At 41.0% G+C, this 16,291-nt stretch overlaps 1 protein-coding gene across 9 annotated transcripts in view; it reads left to right on the forward strand.

Moving 5' to 3' along the window:
* The window catches only part of adgrl3.1 (adhesion G protein-coupled receptor L3.1), a 118,533-nt gene that overhangs the window by 79,585 nt on the left and 22,657 nt on the right, over positions 1-16,291 (forward strand). For 7 of the 9 annotated variants that reach the window (XM_026170822.1, XM_026170826.1, XM_026170827.1 and 4 more), the window contains exons 11-15: positions 936-974; positions 7,831-8,014; positions 12,077-12,199; positions 12,365-12,570; positions 15,281-15,457. In XM_026170822.1, coding sequence (XP_026026607.1) covers positions 936-974; positions 7,831-8,014; positions 12,077-12,199; positions 12,365-12,570; positions 15,281-15,457 — 729 coding nt within the window. The remainder of the gene's footprint in view (positions 1-935; positions 975-7,830; positions 8,015-12,076; positions 12,200-12,364; positions 12,571-15,280; positions 15,458-16,291) is intronic. The other 2 variants (XM_026170823.1, XM_026170831.1) reach the window with 1 other exon arrangement.

Below are 16,291 nucleotides of genomic sequence, written 5' to 3' on the forward strand. Positions count from 1 at the left end.
ATCTGTTTTGTTATGGCTGTAGATAAATTTAGTTCTGCGCCATGCAGGCATGTAGGCATTCAATTAAAGTGTGTTAAATCACGGGGGAATGGTTGACTGGCTGGCTTGGCTGCCTAATTGACTGACTGAGTGGATGCTGGACTGTTTCTTGATTGTCTCTGCTGAGGTCAACGGTGATAGGCGGGGTTTAGCCACCGGACTGACAGCTGCTGCCACCGCTTTGGCAGCCACTGCCTTTTTTATTTAGCTTTAGCATCCGAGTCCCTCTGTCGGTGTTGTCTTCCGCTTTTCCCCATTTACCTCTTATTGTCTCACTATCACACACTTTAAATCTCTTCTCCTTCCTCTAAGTAATTCATTAACATGTGGGAAGTCGATACATACTGCAGCAAGTGTAAGTGGAATCAATTAATCTGTGTTTTGCTGTTGACCAAATGGCCTGTTAACTGTTAGATATGTAGAGAGGAAAAAAGCCCTCCATTGAAAAGGAAAAGTGTTCCTCCTGATTTCAATAATGGACCAATTACATATAAATCTAACTGAGTAATACGCTAGCATATTATGCAAATATTTGTTTGGAAATCAAATATGACCAATGACGCACGAGTGGCACAGTAATTAATGCCATCAATTCACTTGACAGTAGATGCACAGAATGAGTGGGGGGGGGGAGAGAAATGGAGGAACAGAGGAAATTATTAAGCCAATCTGGAAGAAAAGAGGAGAAGAAGAATAGAGGGGAAAAAGCATGAAAGGCAATTAGAGTATAAGGAATGACAAAAGGAGGCGAATGAGGAGAATAACAATATATTTTAACCATCAAAGCCTTTTTCATGCAGTAGTAATGAAGTGGGTGTAACTGTCTTTGTGTGTCTGCGCGTGTGTATGATTGAGAGGTGTTATATCGCTAACAGCTGAATTGTTTGAATTTGCAGCTTCAGAAGAGAGAAAGGTCCTGCAGGTTTTTCGCACAGGTATTTCCGTTTCCCGGTATGGTTGATTACTTTGCCACACCACAGTCCCACGTGTTTTTCTTTTCTTTTTAACGCTCAGCATGTAATCTAGCAAGCAAGCTTTTGTGTTTGCGTGTGTACATGTGATCACACATTACAATGCTGCAGTGTAGAATTCGAATTCTACGCTGCAGCATTTGTCCAGTGGTTTGCAACCCAACCCTTTGAAGAGGGCGGCCATTTTAACAGGGGGGACTACCCACTTGTGTCTCCCGGTAAAGTTTTAGTCTCCTCAAAGGGTTTGCTGACATTCTTTTGTTTTCAGCTTTAATTTTTTTTTCTTGCAGTCAGAATCGATAGTACTGATAAGAGGCCATGATCAATATCAATAATAGCTCATCTATTTCGCAGTTCTGTCTGCAGAATTGTAAACAGGCCCGCCTGAAACCAAACGACTCGCTATCCATCTCCATTCAATGAAATGCCCTCTGTGTTGGTGCATCAGAAAGAAAGAACTGAGTATGATGGATATGCTGTTGCATATTTGTTGATCACGGCCTCGCTGCCTTAGAAATAATAGAGGCTTTATGTTTGTGGCTCAGTATTCATTTCATGTTTTCATTGCTGGTCTGCTTGTATTGATGTTTGTATGTGTTGACGCCATGGGCCGACACCGCTAACAAAACAATCTACCATCATTTAGGCATGTTTCTGGTCAGCTAAAATCACTTTTCAGAACATCAAAAGGACCCCACCTTCCTCATCAATGAGCTGTAGACTAGATAGACTGCAGTCTCGTTTTCTCTGTCGGCACCCCTGACAAACACACACACACACACACACACACACACACACACACACACACACACACACACACACACACACACACACACACACACACACACACACACACACACCAGTGATGGGGTAGCTCTTTTTCTCCTGATGCAGGCTTTTTTCCCACTCTCCCCCTGAAAAGTCTTAACGTCAGCACCAGTCAGCAATGTCACATCACAGAACATGGTTTAGGACTATATGCAAGCTGACACACACAACTCACACACGCACGCACACGCAATATATAAATATATTTTCAACAATGATCTTGTGCTGTCACATCACAACCGTCAGACTTTTTGATGTGTCTCCTTAATCCAATGCAAGTGCCATGTTTCAGAGAGCGGCACCATTTAGACAACTTGTTACAGGTTAAAATCAAAACCACCACACACTTTGGGTTCTGCAGGGGGCTGGGAGTGATCGATTATATAATTAGCCTTAGTAATGTGAAACAAAATTATACCAACAGTCCCTTACTCTGCCAGATAGAAATGCGCGTGATTAGGGATGTGGTGTGGTGCTGCCCTCTTCTCGTTAATTATCTACAGCACTAATTGCCAAGTGAGGAGAGTGGGCAGGAGGTTTGGGTTCTTAATAGAGACAAAAAATAATTGAATTCTCTCTCTCCTTTTCTTTCTCTCTCTGTCGCTCTTTCTCCTCCGCTCTCACTCTCACACTCCATCTCTCCTCCTCTCTCACTTCGTTTGGGGAACTGGGGACTCGTTTCATGTATACTAAATTGGCAATTTATTCATGATGAAGTTGGTGGTGTGGAGAGGCTTTGATGCTTTAGGGTGGATTGATGGAGGGGGGTAGAGTCTGTAAGGTAGAAGGGAAATGAGAAACAGGGAAGGAGGGACCAGAAATTAAACAGAAAAAGAGAAGAGAGTTACAGAAACAGCAATGTGAGGAAAAGAGAAAAACAAACAAACCCCAAACAATGAAGGGGGCAGTGAGAAGACAGCGATGCTCAATGACAATGTCTAATTTGCCCTCCATTTATGGATGGCAGGTCAGAACATGGCATGCTGTGAATTTAAAGCCTGATTTAGCTGCAAACTCATCCTGTCAGGGAAGACAAACTCAAACAACAACTGACAGATAAGCCTGCTTCTCTGATGAAAACATTTTCAAAACATGCACCTTCTCAGAGCTCATCCAAGCGAGTAAAAGGGGAAAAAAAAAAATTCCATTCTTTTCTCTAGTCTCACATCTTTCCGTGCTTCAAGACGTCCTAACTCTTTCAGGTTACATGTTACCGTGCATGAGTGTGCACATACTGTACATCCACGTGCACGCGCTCGAGCGTGTGCTCGCGATCCCCTTGTGTAGCTCGGAGTAGGAGACCAACCCAGCTCTAGTCTGTCTTGCTGCTGCTGTTTACGCTGGATTACCCCAACGCTTCAAAGCATTTCGCTTCTGCCCCATTTACTGGTGTGTGCATGTGAGTACGTGCACGCGTGCTGTGTATATGTGTGCACGCATGCACTCGCCTACCCTGCAAATACGTGGCCTCACACACGCACACATTCACTCATACACACACAAACGAATGACACTCTTATCTGTCTCTGCAGAGTCTCTCCCCTCTTTGAAGACCCCTAAAAAAACCTGTCTCTATTTTAGCCCTCAAGTCCTTATACTTGTGCGGATAGAAATGTCACCAGAGCTTACAGGCGCGCACACGCACGCACACGCGCGCACCCAAGCATATATTCTATCTCTGACTTTCTGATGCTGAGATGTCTGGACCTCAAGGAAATCATACCCCTTCTTCTCCTTACCTATCTTTCTCCTCTTCAGATATAATCTCGGTGCCAGCGAATTAAATTAAATTTCATTGAAAAAAAAATTATATGAAATTGAAAATGCACGATAATCAAAAGTTCAATAAAAAGCAATGGAAAGTTTAATGAGAGTAGAAAAATGGGGTTATCTGAAACACATCAAAGTGAGCGGTTGGGAGAAGCACCAGTCGCGTGAATGAATGAAAAGCTGCACCATTGCATTCATATCTGCCATGTCTACAGGACATCCTCTCCACTGAGCATCTCTCTTTGCCTGTTCGGCTACTGTACAGCAAGTGGAGCAGAATGATGCACTACAAGTCTTCTCTTAGCTACTTGTGCACACACTCAACTGAACACACAGCCATGAGAACACATACGTTACATGCAGCATGTATCTCAGTCCCTTTTAATATGTTTCTACACCATATATTTATGAGATATGCACATACACGTTCCCACACTCGATGCGACAATAAGGCAGCTGAAGAAGTTAAAAATCCTTTTCTCATAAAGCACAGATCACATACAATTCTGATTGTAAACAAACTTCATTGCATGGTTTTGCTGCCGGGGCAGCACAGCAGTGTGGTGGTTAGCACTGTCACCTCACAGCAAGAATGTAATGAGTTTAAATCCAAGCTGGGGCCTTTCTGTGGGGACGGTATGTTTTCACCTGTGCCTCCATGGGTTCTCTCCAGCTATTCTGGCTTTCGTCCACAGTCCAATGATATCCTAAGGTTAATCTGTGATTCTAAATCGGTGTGAATGTGTGAATGTGAGTGTGACTGACTCCTCTGTGCTCGCCCTGCCTGTTCCGGGTGTACCCCGACTCTTACCCAACAACAGATGTGATAGAAAATAATACAAATAGGCAAAAGTAAATAGCAAAGTATAAAATCAAACACAGAAATAACTAACAAAGTTATTAACCTCCTAGGACCTGGCGTCCACATATGTGGACATCACATTTTGGATTGTCTAGACCAAAATACTACATTTTGCTCTGCAAGGGCCTGATGTCCACTTACGAGGACATTATGCTGGCACTGTTCTATCAAAATATAAAACGAATGTCCTCATATGTGGATCTCATTTTTCTCAGAGACAAAATCAGGTTAAAAAAAAAAAAAATCTGGTAATTCTTTGTTTTTACATTCATCAGGTCCCAATCAGCCCAAATAGCAAAGAGAAATTGAAAATGCATGCCATGAAAGAGTTCGGGTCTCAGGAGGTTAAATAAGAAAATGGATGGATTGATGCATGAAATTTCAAATATCGTTTCTATGGATATGCTAAGGTAGTTTGTTGCAGATCATGGCAGTATCCCTAAAAAGAAGTCAGATGGAGCGGGAAGAATACACTCGGGAAAGAAAACTTCCTGCTTTAGCTATGACCACAATGCTTAGTGTAAGATAGAAGTGCTTCTGATTTTTGTTTGCACAATGCACATGCATTTTTAACATTTTTGTCACTGCTGTTTTAGATATGCTCTCCAAAAAGGAAGAGTCTAATCACTGAGAGATGTTTGAAGGGTCTATCTGTCGATATTTGCAAGTATCCAACAATTTTAAGATTAATCATTTAATTAACAAACTAATAACATTTTAAAATGTTAGAAAAGTGTACAAGTGTGAAAAACTGAAAAGCTGAAACCAAAGAATGTTTTGCTTCAAAAAATGGCTCGAATGATTCATTGATTATTGAACTACTTGCTGACAACGAGTTAATCGTCTCGGTATTAGCTTGATTATAATCAGCATCATAATCATTTAGTTGACTGCTGGTGTTTTTCCCCATCTGGTTGGTACCAGATTTTAATACTTTAATGTCTTAAATGTGGATTTCATAACTAATGGGAATTAATGGGCAAAATAACTAAGAAATTTCTCTTTGAAAGGAACTGAAGCTTGTAGTTTCTTGTCAAAGTATCAATGAGTGGATATAGAAATACATTTGCTGGTTTACACAGATGACGTGCACAATGTGAATCAAACGATTTGCAAGACAGCGTGACAATGGTTGAGTCTAAAAAATGTATTTAGTTTTTGTTATATATAGGTTCAATTTTTATTTGATGTCACCAATTTAGCATTGTTAAATCGCTTGTTCTTAACACTGTAAACATTTGGGAAATGACAAAAGCAGTACCTGCTTTGAAAATAAAACGTTTGCCTGTCTTGCTTGATAAATTATTTCTGCTACCTCATGATTCAGATCCTCCTTTGTTGTATTTTTCAAGTTTTTGCTTTGCTGAATTGGCCTTCCCTTAAAAAAAAAAAAAAAGTCTTAATACATCCTGTCTTATTCTCTAGGGCACTTTTTTTTGCCTAATCGTGTTACTCATAAACCTGATCAGCTGCAAGATGTTTCACATTTCCTGTCTTCTTTTGCTCTCGTCCATTTTTTTTTTTTACTAGTTGTTGACATTCAAAATGAGTATTTATTTTTTTAAAAAGAACATCATGAAACGTTTTCAGCTCCAATATTTAACATGTTCTCTTTCTGTTACTTTAAATTAAATACAGATTTGAAGTGATCTGCAAATTATTACATTCTGTTTTTATTTGCGTTTTACACAGTGAACCAACTTTTTTTCTTTTGGATACTGGTTTGTATGTTTTGCGTGTGTGCTGCATATCCTCTCCTGCTTATTCTGGTTGTTTGCCGAAGCAGTGGATTAATTAGTTCTTGTTTACATGTAGCCCTCCCAAACTCATTCAATATGCATCCCAGCTAATTAACTGCTAGTGCTAAAAGAGGACATAATATTATCATATTAGTTTGTTGGCTAAGCACCAGTTTTTCTTGCGTGAGATATACTGTAACTACATGTGGATAAAGAAACAACAGGTAGGATTAGTTTATATTCAAAAAGGCAAGTGTTTTGTAGCGCATGCCATCAACACTCGCATGAGTCATCATCTCCACTGTTTCTTTAGGCTTTACTTATCCACCGCGCACACAAAACACATCGTTTACTGCTTCTGTCTCCTCTCCTCCTTCCTGCTCCCTCACTTCTCCTTAACCCTGAGTGAAAGGGACAAAAAGGAAGTCAAACGCTGGATGTGTGAATGCCAATAAACTGATGTCTTTCACTCTTCCTCCCTGCCCTTGCAATTCCCCGCTGAAGTCCCCCTTAGCTTGTATAATCGCACCTGTGTTACTTTTCCCACTTTGCCATCCACGCTTCTCAAGAGAGAGGAGCATTGAAAGAGTGAAGGCAGAGCGAGGGGTTTCTTTGCAGAAAGGCTGGTTTACAGAGCGAGCGAAAGAGAAAATAAAGAGACAGACCGGAGTGTGAAGTGTGTGTGTTTGATAGTACCCGTAGTCGCTTTTCCACCTCTCTTGTTCCCAGTGGAGGCCTGTCACCATGGACTCACTGGACTGTTTTATCACTCTCACATGGCCCTCCCCTTCCTATCCACCTCTGCTCCAGCTCTCTTTTCTCTTTTGTTTCTTTATTTCTCCCAGAGTCTTCTAAGATGTGTGTGCGTGTCTGCGCTGTATGTGTGGCGTTCATGTCTGAAAATAAGGAGGTGAACTCTTAAAAGCATAACAAAAAAAAAGTATGAGCTGGAGACAAAATAAGCATTGTTTTATGGGGAACATTTCATCTATGTGAGCCAACACTTTTCCGTTTAATTTGGTCATATTTTTGGATTCAAACCCGTTCTGCACAGCTGGATATGACCCAGCAGGCATTATCTGATAAAACTCTAATTTCTTCTCAGACCCTCAAGCACAAGTTTTCAAACTTGAAGATAAGACTTTGGGTGAAAAAAAGAAAATGCAGAAAGGGAGAAAGAAACTGAACCCGGTTTGGGGGTGTCGACACATGGTGATTGCAATCAGCTAATTAGCTTAGCTTGATTTTCATAACATCTGTGATGGCTTTTCTATCACAGCATCCTCACACAAAGAGAAGAAAAGGGTGTAATAAACATTAAAAAGTGTAGAGTTCAACTTTGAAGATGTACTTTAGATTTAATAACTGTTTTTGTCTTTGTTGTGTCTGCATGGGAATGCCACATTTGCATTGCTAACAGTTTTTTGGTCTTGATTATCATGATTTATTAACATGATAAATGAAAATCAACTGCATTCTCGCTGATGCATTCAGCTGACTTCAGTAGTTGGTGTGTAGCAGTGTTATTTGCACTACGAGTGGATTTGCATTCCTTTAATAAATAAGTGGTAAATATGTTCATTTCCTCTTTGTGACCTCTGTGTCTCTGCTGCTGCCCCAGGCCATGGTGGAGACCGTGAATAATTTGTTGCATCCACGAGCTGAGAAAGCGTGGCGAGAACTGCCCACCAGTGAGCAGCTTCATTCGGCTACCCTGCTCCTCGACACCGTGGAGACCGGGGCTTTTATGTTGGCTGACAACCTCCTGAAGACTGACACTGTGCAGGAGACTAATGACTACATCCGTGAGTACATTGTTAGGATCCTTCCTGTCCTCTAAACTCAGTTGGACCTTGTGAGCGCTGACGATTGAGATAGCCTGTAGTCAGACCTCCAACTCTTACAGTGGGTCATAAGAGTTGAGGGAGCCAGTCAAGTCTTAGGTTTTGGTGCTTGGACAAGGTCAAAGCAGGATTTGACTGGAACAAAAGTATTTGCTCATCGTCTTTACCTAAATACAAAGTATTTAGAAGAAATAACTTGTTTTCTTTTTTTTTTAGAAAGAAATTGTTAGATTTCACTGTTTTTTCTTCTTTTTTGTTTTTTCCTCTTGCAGAACTTATAATAACATGAAAGAGCTCAGTCTGCTGAAGATCTAAGAACATGATGTAATATCATAGTAAGAGGCAACATTGACAGCAGGCATTATCAAACCCAATGTCTGAGATCTATGTTTCATAATACAGATTAGAGGCAAAGCTTAGTATCTAGCTTCACATTATGTCAAAAGATGGCATCTTCCTTCACTTAATGAACGTATACTGTTCAGCTATGACATAAAAACCACATCCTTGTTTGCTCTTATACTGCCAAAACAGTTCGGCCCCTTCGGGGCATGGATACAGCTGGGATCTGCTGGGATGTTCGCAGCAGATCCGTTGGGCCCTGCGGATTGCTGTGATGCTGTTGTATTGTGATTTGGGATGTTTGACAATGACTGCGGCTCTGTTGCTGAGCAGTTTTTGTGATTTGTTGTGTTGCACTGTCCTTCTGTGTATCATGGAGTATCATGGCCACTGCAGAACATTTCCTTTGTAACAGTAGTTGTACGTATGAAAATAAAAAATCATAAAATCTAATTATCAGGGCCCAAGGTTCTTAGAGCAAAAATGCCTTGCTAATACCAGAGGAGAATAGCCAGAGTAGTATTTTAACAAGGTGGCAGATTATTCACTTCACCTGTCTGTTTGCAGCCAGGTTTTGATGTTTTGGCTGACTGATGTTAACAAAATGTGTGTTATTTCTTAGAGTTTTGAGACAAAAGATTGCATGAATACTTGAACAAGTTAATGTTGATGTGAATTAATACAGTCAAAGGAAAAAAAATATTAATCTAATAACATTAGGTTTCTATTCTGTAAATGTCCGATCACAGAAAACAAACAAAAAACACGTAATAAAAAAACATGGCAGGCTTTACAGTCAATAAATGTGCTAAACATAAACATATCACATAGTATATGAACTCTGAAGTACTGCTTTCTGCAGTGATAAAAAGGGTAAACAACAGAGCACACTTTCTTTTTCTAGGATAGTAGCCATTATGCTAAAAAAGTGCTTAAACAACACTGAATTTTGTGTCAGAATTTTGGGACACTGAGTGTTGAGGGACTCCTTGAAGACTCAAAATGGTATCACTGATATGTGACTATGTGACTGGACTAAGCATAACAACCTGTTACACTGATCCCACTGTTATAGTGCTTAATCCTCTTAATACTGTAAGTAGACTGTGTACACATATATTATTAATTCCAGCAAAGCAATTACAATTCTGTGCACAAAAGGGCACTACAATCTTATACCTGTTGGGCTGCTAAAGCTCCTAGTATGCATTTCCTTTGCAAGAGATTAAATATATTTTTGAATGTCTAAATATTTTGATACAGAGCATCATGTACAACAGAATGCATACAGCTTTGCATGCTAGCTTTAGGTCATGGTGAAGACATCAACGTGAAAATCTCATTGAAAAATATTGGCTTCAATGCAGAGATGAATTGGTTTCCATATATTTTTCTTTGCTGAACTTGCAGACAGAATTGACAAAAACAGAACACAGATAGTTATTATAGCATTGTGTCCATCACTTTCCCCCTTTCTCTTCTCTTTTTCTCTCATATTCTTTTCTCTTATCTCATTATCAAACCTTGGAATAAGCGCGTTTTAATGGAGAGTAAAAAAATTTTTTGATTTTCATTTCTTTACATGGAGTATGTACTTAGAGGCATCGTTTCATCTTTGCTCAGATCAGCGAGTTGCAATCTGTTATGTTTCCCTTGGTTATCCTCTTGTTTACACTCCCCCGCCCCTCCACCCAATTTCATTTTTTTTAACATTTCCTCCGCACCATTCCCCCATTACCAACATTCACCAAGTCTGTATGTTACTCAGTCAGAGATAAAAAGCCATGGAGGAGGAAGAAATAAAGATGATAACGAAATAAGAAGGAAGACTGGATGAGCGCGTGCTTGAGGGCGGCGGCGGTGGTGGAATGTCAAATGATGCTCTGAGGGGTCTTTTTGCTCACTTTCACATCAGTAGGCAATGAAATTACAGCTATTTCAGTCACAGATAATGATGATAAAATCACTGCATTTCCAATCAAAGACCGTTAAGATTCCTCAAAGTCACTCCTCACAACACGACTTTATGTTCTCGCTTAAGTTTAAGCACAACAGTCCATTTCAACAACTGACATCCTACACAGTTTCACCTTGCATAATTTCAAACTTGCATCTCCTCCAGTGTTTCCTTTCTCTCCTGATCACACTAAATAAATGTGATTACGTAAACAGTCATGGAGATGTAGGCTACTGCCTCTCCGAGGAACTTAAAAAACAGGAAGTGATCTTTTTCCTGCAAAATTTCTGCTTTTTTTGTGTTGTTAATCTTCCCTCGCAGCTAATCCAGTGGGCAGATCCACCATGATTATCTCTCCCCTTTATTCATAACCAGCCTGTCATTTCTCTCGTTCTCTCCCTTCATCCTCACTGCTCTCTCTGAGTCTTTTCTCCTCCGCTCTCTCCCGTGCACTTTTTAAGCTCCCTCCTCCTTTTTTTTTTCTTTTCTCAAGTCTTTGAGATGAGAGTGAGTGACAAGAATAAATTATTTGACGCATTTTAAAGGAGCCACAGCAGCTACTGTAAGTGATATTATTGTGTTAGATTGTGTGCGTGCGACTATGAGCCACTGTATTGAGCAGATGAATAAATAGTGTTATTATTAGAACCAAAACAGTGATTTGAAAGGATAACGCAGCGGTAACAGCGTGCGCGTGTGATAACGATAATGAACAAGTGTGTTTCTTAGGAGGAGGATTGTCTTGACAAGGATGCTTTAATTAGATTAGACTCAGCGTGTTTTGATACCCCGCTGATGTGTGTGGGTGTGGATGCGTGTGTACATGTGTATGCATGCGTGTGGGTGGGTCGACGTAGCTCATGTGGAAGTGGTGGTGGGGGTGGGGGGTGTCTCAGCCAATGTTCCTCTTTCTTTATGCATACCCACGTCTATGCTCATGTCCATCTTCCTCACTCATCCTCCATTTGCTCGTTTCTATACGTTAGTATCTCTTGTCTGTAAAGCCTTATCTATCATATGCCTGAGAGAGAACATAGTCTTCTTTCTATCTCTACTCCAGTCCTCTCCTTTAAGTGTATCTGCTTATCTCATCCATTCGGCTCCTCTGATTACCCTCTTTTTTACCTCTCTAAACCACTCCTCCACGACCTCTTCGTCTGTCTGCCTTTTCCACCTTTTATCCCACCCTGCCTCCCATTTTTACCTTCATCTCCATCAGAGATGTCCTTGTGTTGTTTATTTGATCAGAGAGGTAGGACTTTTTTTTTTCTTTTACCATGAAAGCATCAGTCTAAATCACCAATTTGCTCAGAAACACAAGATAGCAACACACCAAAGGTATAATTAGTTCTTAATTAGAAACTTTATCTAATACATTACACAGCTGTAATCAGGAATGTGCTAACGAACCTGGACGCTGAAATAATTCCTACAATACAGAGGAGGCCGGATAATCTACCTCAAAGTGCTGGAGCAGTTGCCTGGAGACATTGTTACCTATTTTAGCAGGGGAAAAAATGTACATTATTTCACTTTGATATGTTTAGGAGAAGCTTGAAACTGTTTCGGGACTCATGCCAGTGCTGTGCTGTGAAGCACTTAGTGAGAAAACATGGTTATTACAAGAGTCTGCAAAACAAATCTGATGTAATGCGCTATGCTATAACTTACCATTAGGGCGTGCGTGTTTTGTGTGCATGTGTGCTTGTGTGTACGTATTTCAGTGCTGGAAGTAGCCAGGCTGAGCACGGATGGGAACCTCGCAGACCTGACATTCCCTCAGTCGGAACAACACGGAAACTCCATCCAGCTGTCAGCCAGCACTCTGAAACAGCATGGCAGAAATGGTAGCAGAGAAATCGCATGTTTTCCTCCTTGCACTTACTCTCACTGTGATCTCTGTCTCTCTGTGCCTCTCAATCTTCTTTTCTCACCCACTTGAAGTGTCAAATTTCTGTCATCATTGCTTTACAACAATTATCGAGTGCACTATTCGTGTCCCTTTCGTACAGGTGAGATCAGGATGGTGTTTGTCATGTACAAGAACTTGGGCTCCTACCTCTCCACGGAGAACGCCAGCGTCAGACTGAGCAGCGATGCCATCTATCCTAATTACTCTGTTATCGTCAACTCCCCGGTCATCACCGCATCCATTAACAAGGACAGCAATAAGGTTTACCTGTCAGAGCCTGTGGTCTTCACTGTCAAACATCTACAGGTGAGTTAAAAAAAAAAGATTTCACAAAAGACCAAAAGCAGCTAGAAATTGAAGGTTTGTAGCCAGAAGTTTAAAATCTTAATTCCTCTGTTCCATAGAAATCCACTGTTGTGCCAAAAAGTGTTGCTTTATAGGAAACAATATGAGAAATGTAGTTTACGCCATCAAAGCTTCGCATGTATAGTGTTCTGGTGCTGTAAATTCTGCCTGACCACAGCTGGAAACACTTACCGGAAAATTGACTACTTACTCCGATTTGAGTAATGTTTGCTTCAACCTACAGACTTAAGCAATTAAAAAAAAAGAAACGATTTATTTCCAGTCAATTCTACTTTATTCATGTAATGCCAAATCATACGTCATTTAAAGGTCATTTTAAGGTCGAGACTGACAATATTTGCAGAGAGACCCTGCAGTTCTCCAATATGGGAGGAAAAAAAGAAATATTTTTAGCAGGAAGAAACCTGCGACAGAACCAGACTTAGGGTGGGCGGCTGTCTGCTTTTATCAGTTGGGGTAAGAGGAAAGTGAAGAGTGAAAAGATGAGCAATGAGGAACAACAGCCACTCAGCAAGTAGGTGAGGTCAACAACATACTTGCTGAAAGGTACAGGTAACAAGAGTATAAAATGGATATGTGCAGGTTAGGCTTTAAAAGAGGAATCAAAAATATTCCCTGGATGCTTTATCAGGACCACTTGTCTAGCTGCTCATTAACGCAAATATCTAATGAGTCGGTTACATGGTTTGATCAAGCCGGTCTGCTGCGGTTCAAACTGAACATCAGAATGGAGCAGAAGAAAAGTGACTTAGACGTTGAACGTGGCACGGCTGTTGGCGCCAGGCGGGCTTCTGAGAATTTCAGAAACTGCTGATCTACTGGGATTTCTCCACATAGCCATCACTAGAGTTCACAGACAAAGGTCCAAAAAGGAGAAAATATCCAGTAAGCAGCAATTCTCTGGGTGAAAATGTCCTGCTGCTACAGCAACAGAAGAACACCACACCTGTCAGCTGAGAACACAAAAACACAGGCTCAGGCAAAATTGGATAAGAGAACACTGTGAAAATATTGCCAAATGTCAATTTCTGCCAGTACATTTAGATAGTATGGGTTGGTGTAAGCAACATAAAATGCATCCTGCCTTGTATCAGCGGTTCAGGCTAGCGGTGATGTAATTGTGTGGGGGATCATTTCTTGCACACTTTAGCCCCCCTTAGCTCCAGTTGAGCATCATTTTAAATGCCACAGCCTAACTGAGTATTGTTGCTGACTACATCCATCCCTTCATGACCACAGTGTACTCATCTTCTGATCACTGCTTCCAGCAAGATAACACGCTTTGTTACAAAACTCAAATCACCTCAAACTAATTTCTTGAGCACGACAATCCACAATCACCAGATTTTACTCCAGCGCCTTTCAGAGCTTTGAATAATGGATGTGCAGATGACAAATCCGCAGCGACTGGATGATGCTGTGATGTCAGCATGGACCAAAATCTCAGAGTAATGTACCAGCTCCTCGTTGAATCTGTAGACAAAACAAAGAGTTATGGCACTTATGAAGCCAAAAAGAGATCTAGTTCGGTACTTTAGTTTAGTTTAGTGCATAATTCCACAGAAAGTGAGGGAAGTCTAAAAAGAACTGAAGAAAACTTGTTGTTTTCAGACTTCCGTATTAAATCATTGCATATTGCATGTTCCTGGGTCTGTGACTCAGGGTTAGCTGATCCAGCCCTGACTATATGACTAAAATAGTTTGAATAAAGGCTAGTTTTTTTATTAACCTCTAGTTCACCTCTGCAGTATGCATTTGGGTCCAAACTTCCTGCATTTAATGACAGTATATAGTAGCAGTAATAGTAGTAGTAACCAGAGCAAAAGACATAAGGCATGAAACTGGGGCCTGATTCAGACAAAAACATGATGTATAGAAACCCTGGAAAGGCTCAAATATTAAAACGTTGTTTCTGTGTCATTGCGGGATGATGTTCAAACATCAAAATGTCTTGCAGCCATTTTTGATCACTTGTGTACTAACTTGGCTCGACTCGCGTTGACTTGCCCCAAATGACCAAATCATAACATTAGCAATTACTGCAGACTGAATTCCACATAACTTTATAAGAATTTCATAAGTATGAATTAGGGTGGTCAGTAACACGGTTTTATTTTGTGTTTCGCATCCAAAAAGCAAATACTTATCCAGTTGGTGATCCAGCTAGTTGGCAGTAAAAAACAAAAATCCTCACTGTTTCTCTTGCTCTTTTTGAAAGTAGCTTTACCAACCCAACGCACACAGCTTCATCAGTTTACACAACACAAACAGCTCCTACACTCCAGAATCTCACACAACAAGCATGGACGCAGCTCTGTCACCTCCTCTCATGCCTCTATGTTTATTTGTTGCTGCAATCTCACATTCTGTCCCTTCTGTTTGTTGTTTTGTTGCTGTGTGTATTTGACTCTGTCTCTGTGTTTCTTCCTCTACATCCTTTTTCCACCAATTCCTCCTACCAGTTTCTCACTTTTTTTGGCTCACCGACCACTCCATGCTTTCTGCCTCCCACCTACCCATGACCGAGTATCTATTCTGCGTCCCCGTGTTCTCCCAACCCTCCTGCTTTTTTGTCTCTCAGTTCCTTCCTGTCTGTCTGGGTTTCTCTCAATCACACTCTGCCTCTCTTTCTCTCTCTCTCATCTTCCAGCATTCAGAAAAGAATTTCAATCCCAACTGTTCATTCTGGAGCTACTCCAAGCGCACCATGACGGGATTCTGGTCTACGCAGGACTGTCGTCTGCTGGCCACCAATCGTACACACACCAGCTGCTCCTGCACCCACCTTACCAGCTTTGCAGTGCTCATGGCCCACGTGGAGGTCAAGGTAGGCATTTTTCTCTGCTTGTGCATGCCAGAAGGGGGTGGGCAATATCTATGGGTCAGTTATTTATTATTTGATTAGCAGTGGTTGGTCAACATATTCTGAAAATAGAAGGAGAGGAAGAAAAGAAGAGAGAAAGACCACAACATCTGAAAAGTAAATTATGAATCTTTGGAGTCTGAATAACCACGTTGGCAGGGAAAATCTTTACAATTGATTTGTCAAGCTGCATGATGACATTGATTTGAGGGGGAAAATGTACTTCAAACATCTCAGAGTTCTGGATTACTAAAGCAGATACAAAAATAAGCTTCAGGTCTTATTTTCATTCTAAAAGTGATGCTTGACTGATCAGACAGTGAAAACATGTTTTTGTTTTCAGATTTTGGTTTTGTTTTGGGTTTTTTTAGATATCCATGAGCCTTAGTGGGTGGTTAATAAAAGCATTATTCTCCCGCCATGTGTGGGATAAGTACTTTTTGTCTCTCTCTCTCTTTTGTTATGTTAAGACCAAGTTTCTTTACACAAATCAGCCCTTGTAACTCTGGATATTGCGCGACACCTATTCCCTCCCCGTGGGCTAGGATGTGTGTTACTTCCAAAGGGGTCATGGTCAGAGCCAGCTCGGCTGCTCTGTGTGAACGCAGTGTGAGGGTCTGAGCAGTAGATCCATCACAACAGTGCTAGGTTGAACATTGCTCTACCTGCCAGCTTGCAGGACACTGATGGATAGAGCCAGCACACCTGTGCAACACAGCGTAACGCTGTGGCCCTGAACGCTCAACGACACACAGCCAGACTCACATAAGCCAGGGGTTGGGGGGGGGGAGGGGATTT

This window comes from Astatotilapia calliptera, chromosome 6 (genome assembly GCF_900246225.1).
Source record: "Astatotilapia calliptera chromosome 6, fAstCal1.2, whole genome shotgun sequence".
Classification (NCBI taxonomy): Eukaryota; Metazoa; Chordata; class Actinopteri; order Cichliformes; family Cichlidae; genus Astatotilapia; species Astatotilapia calliptera.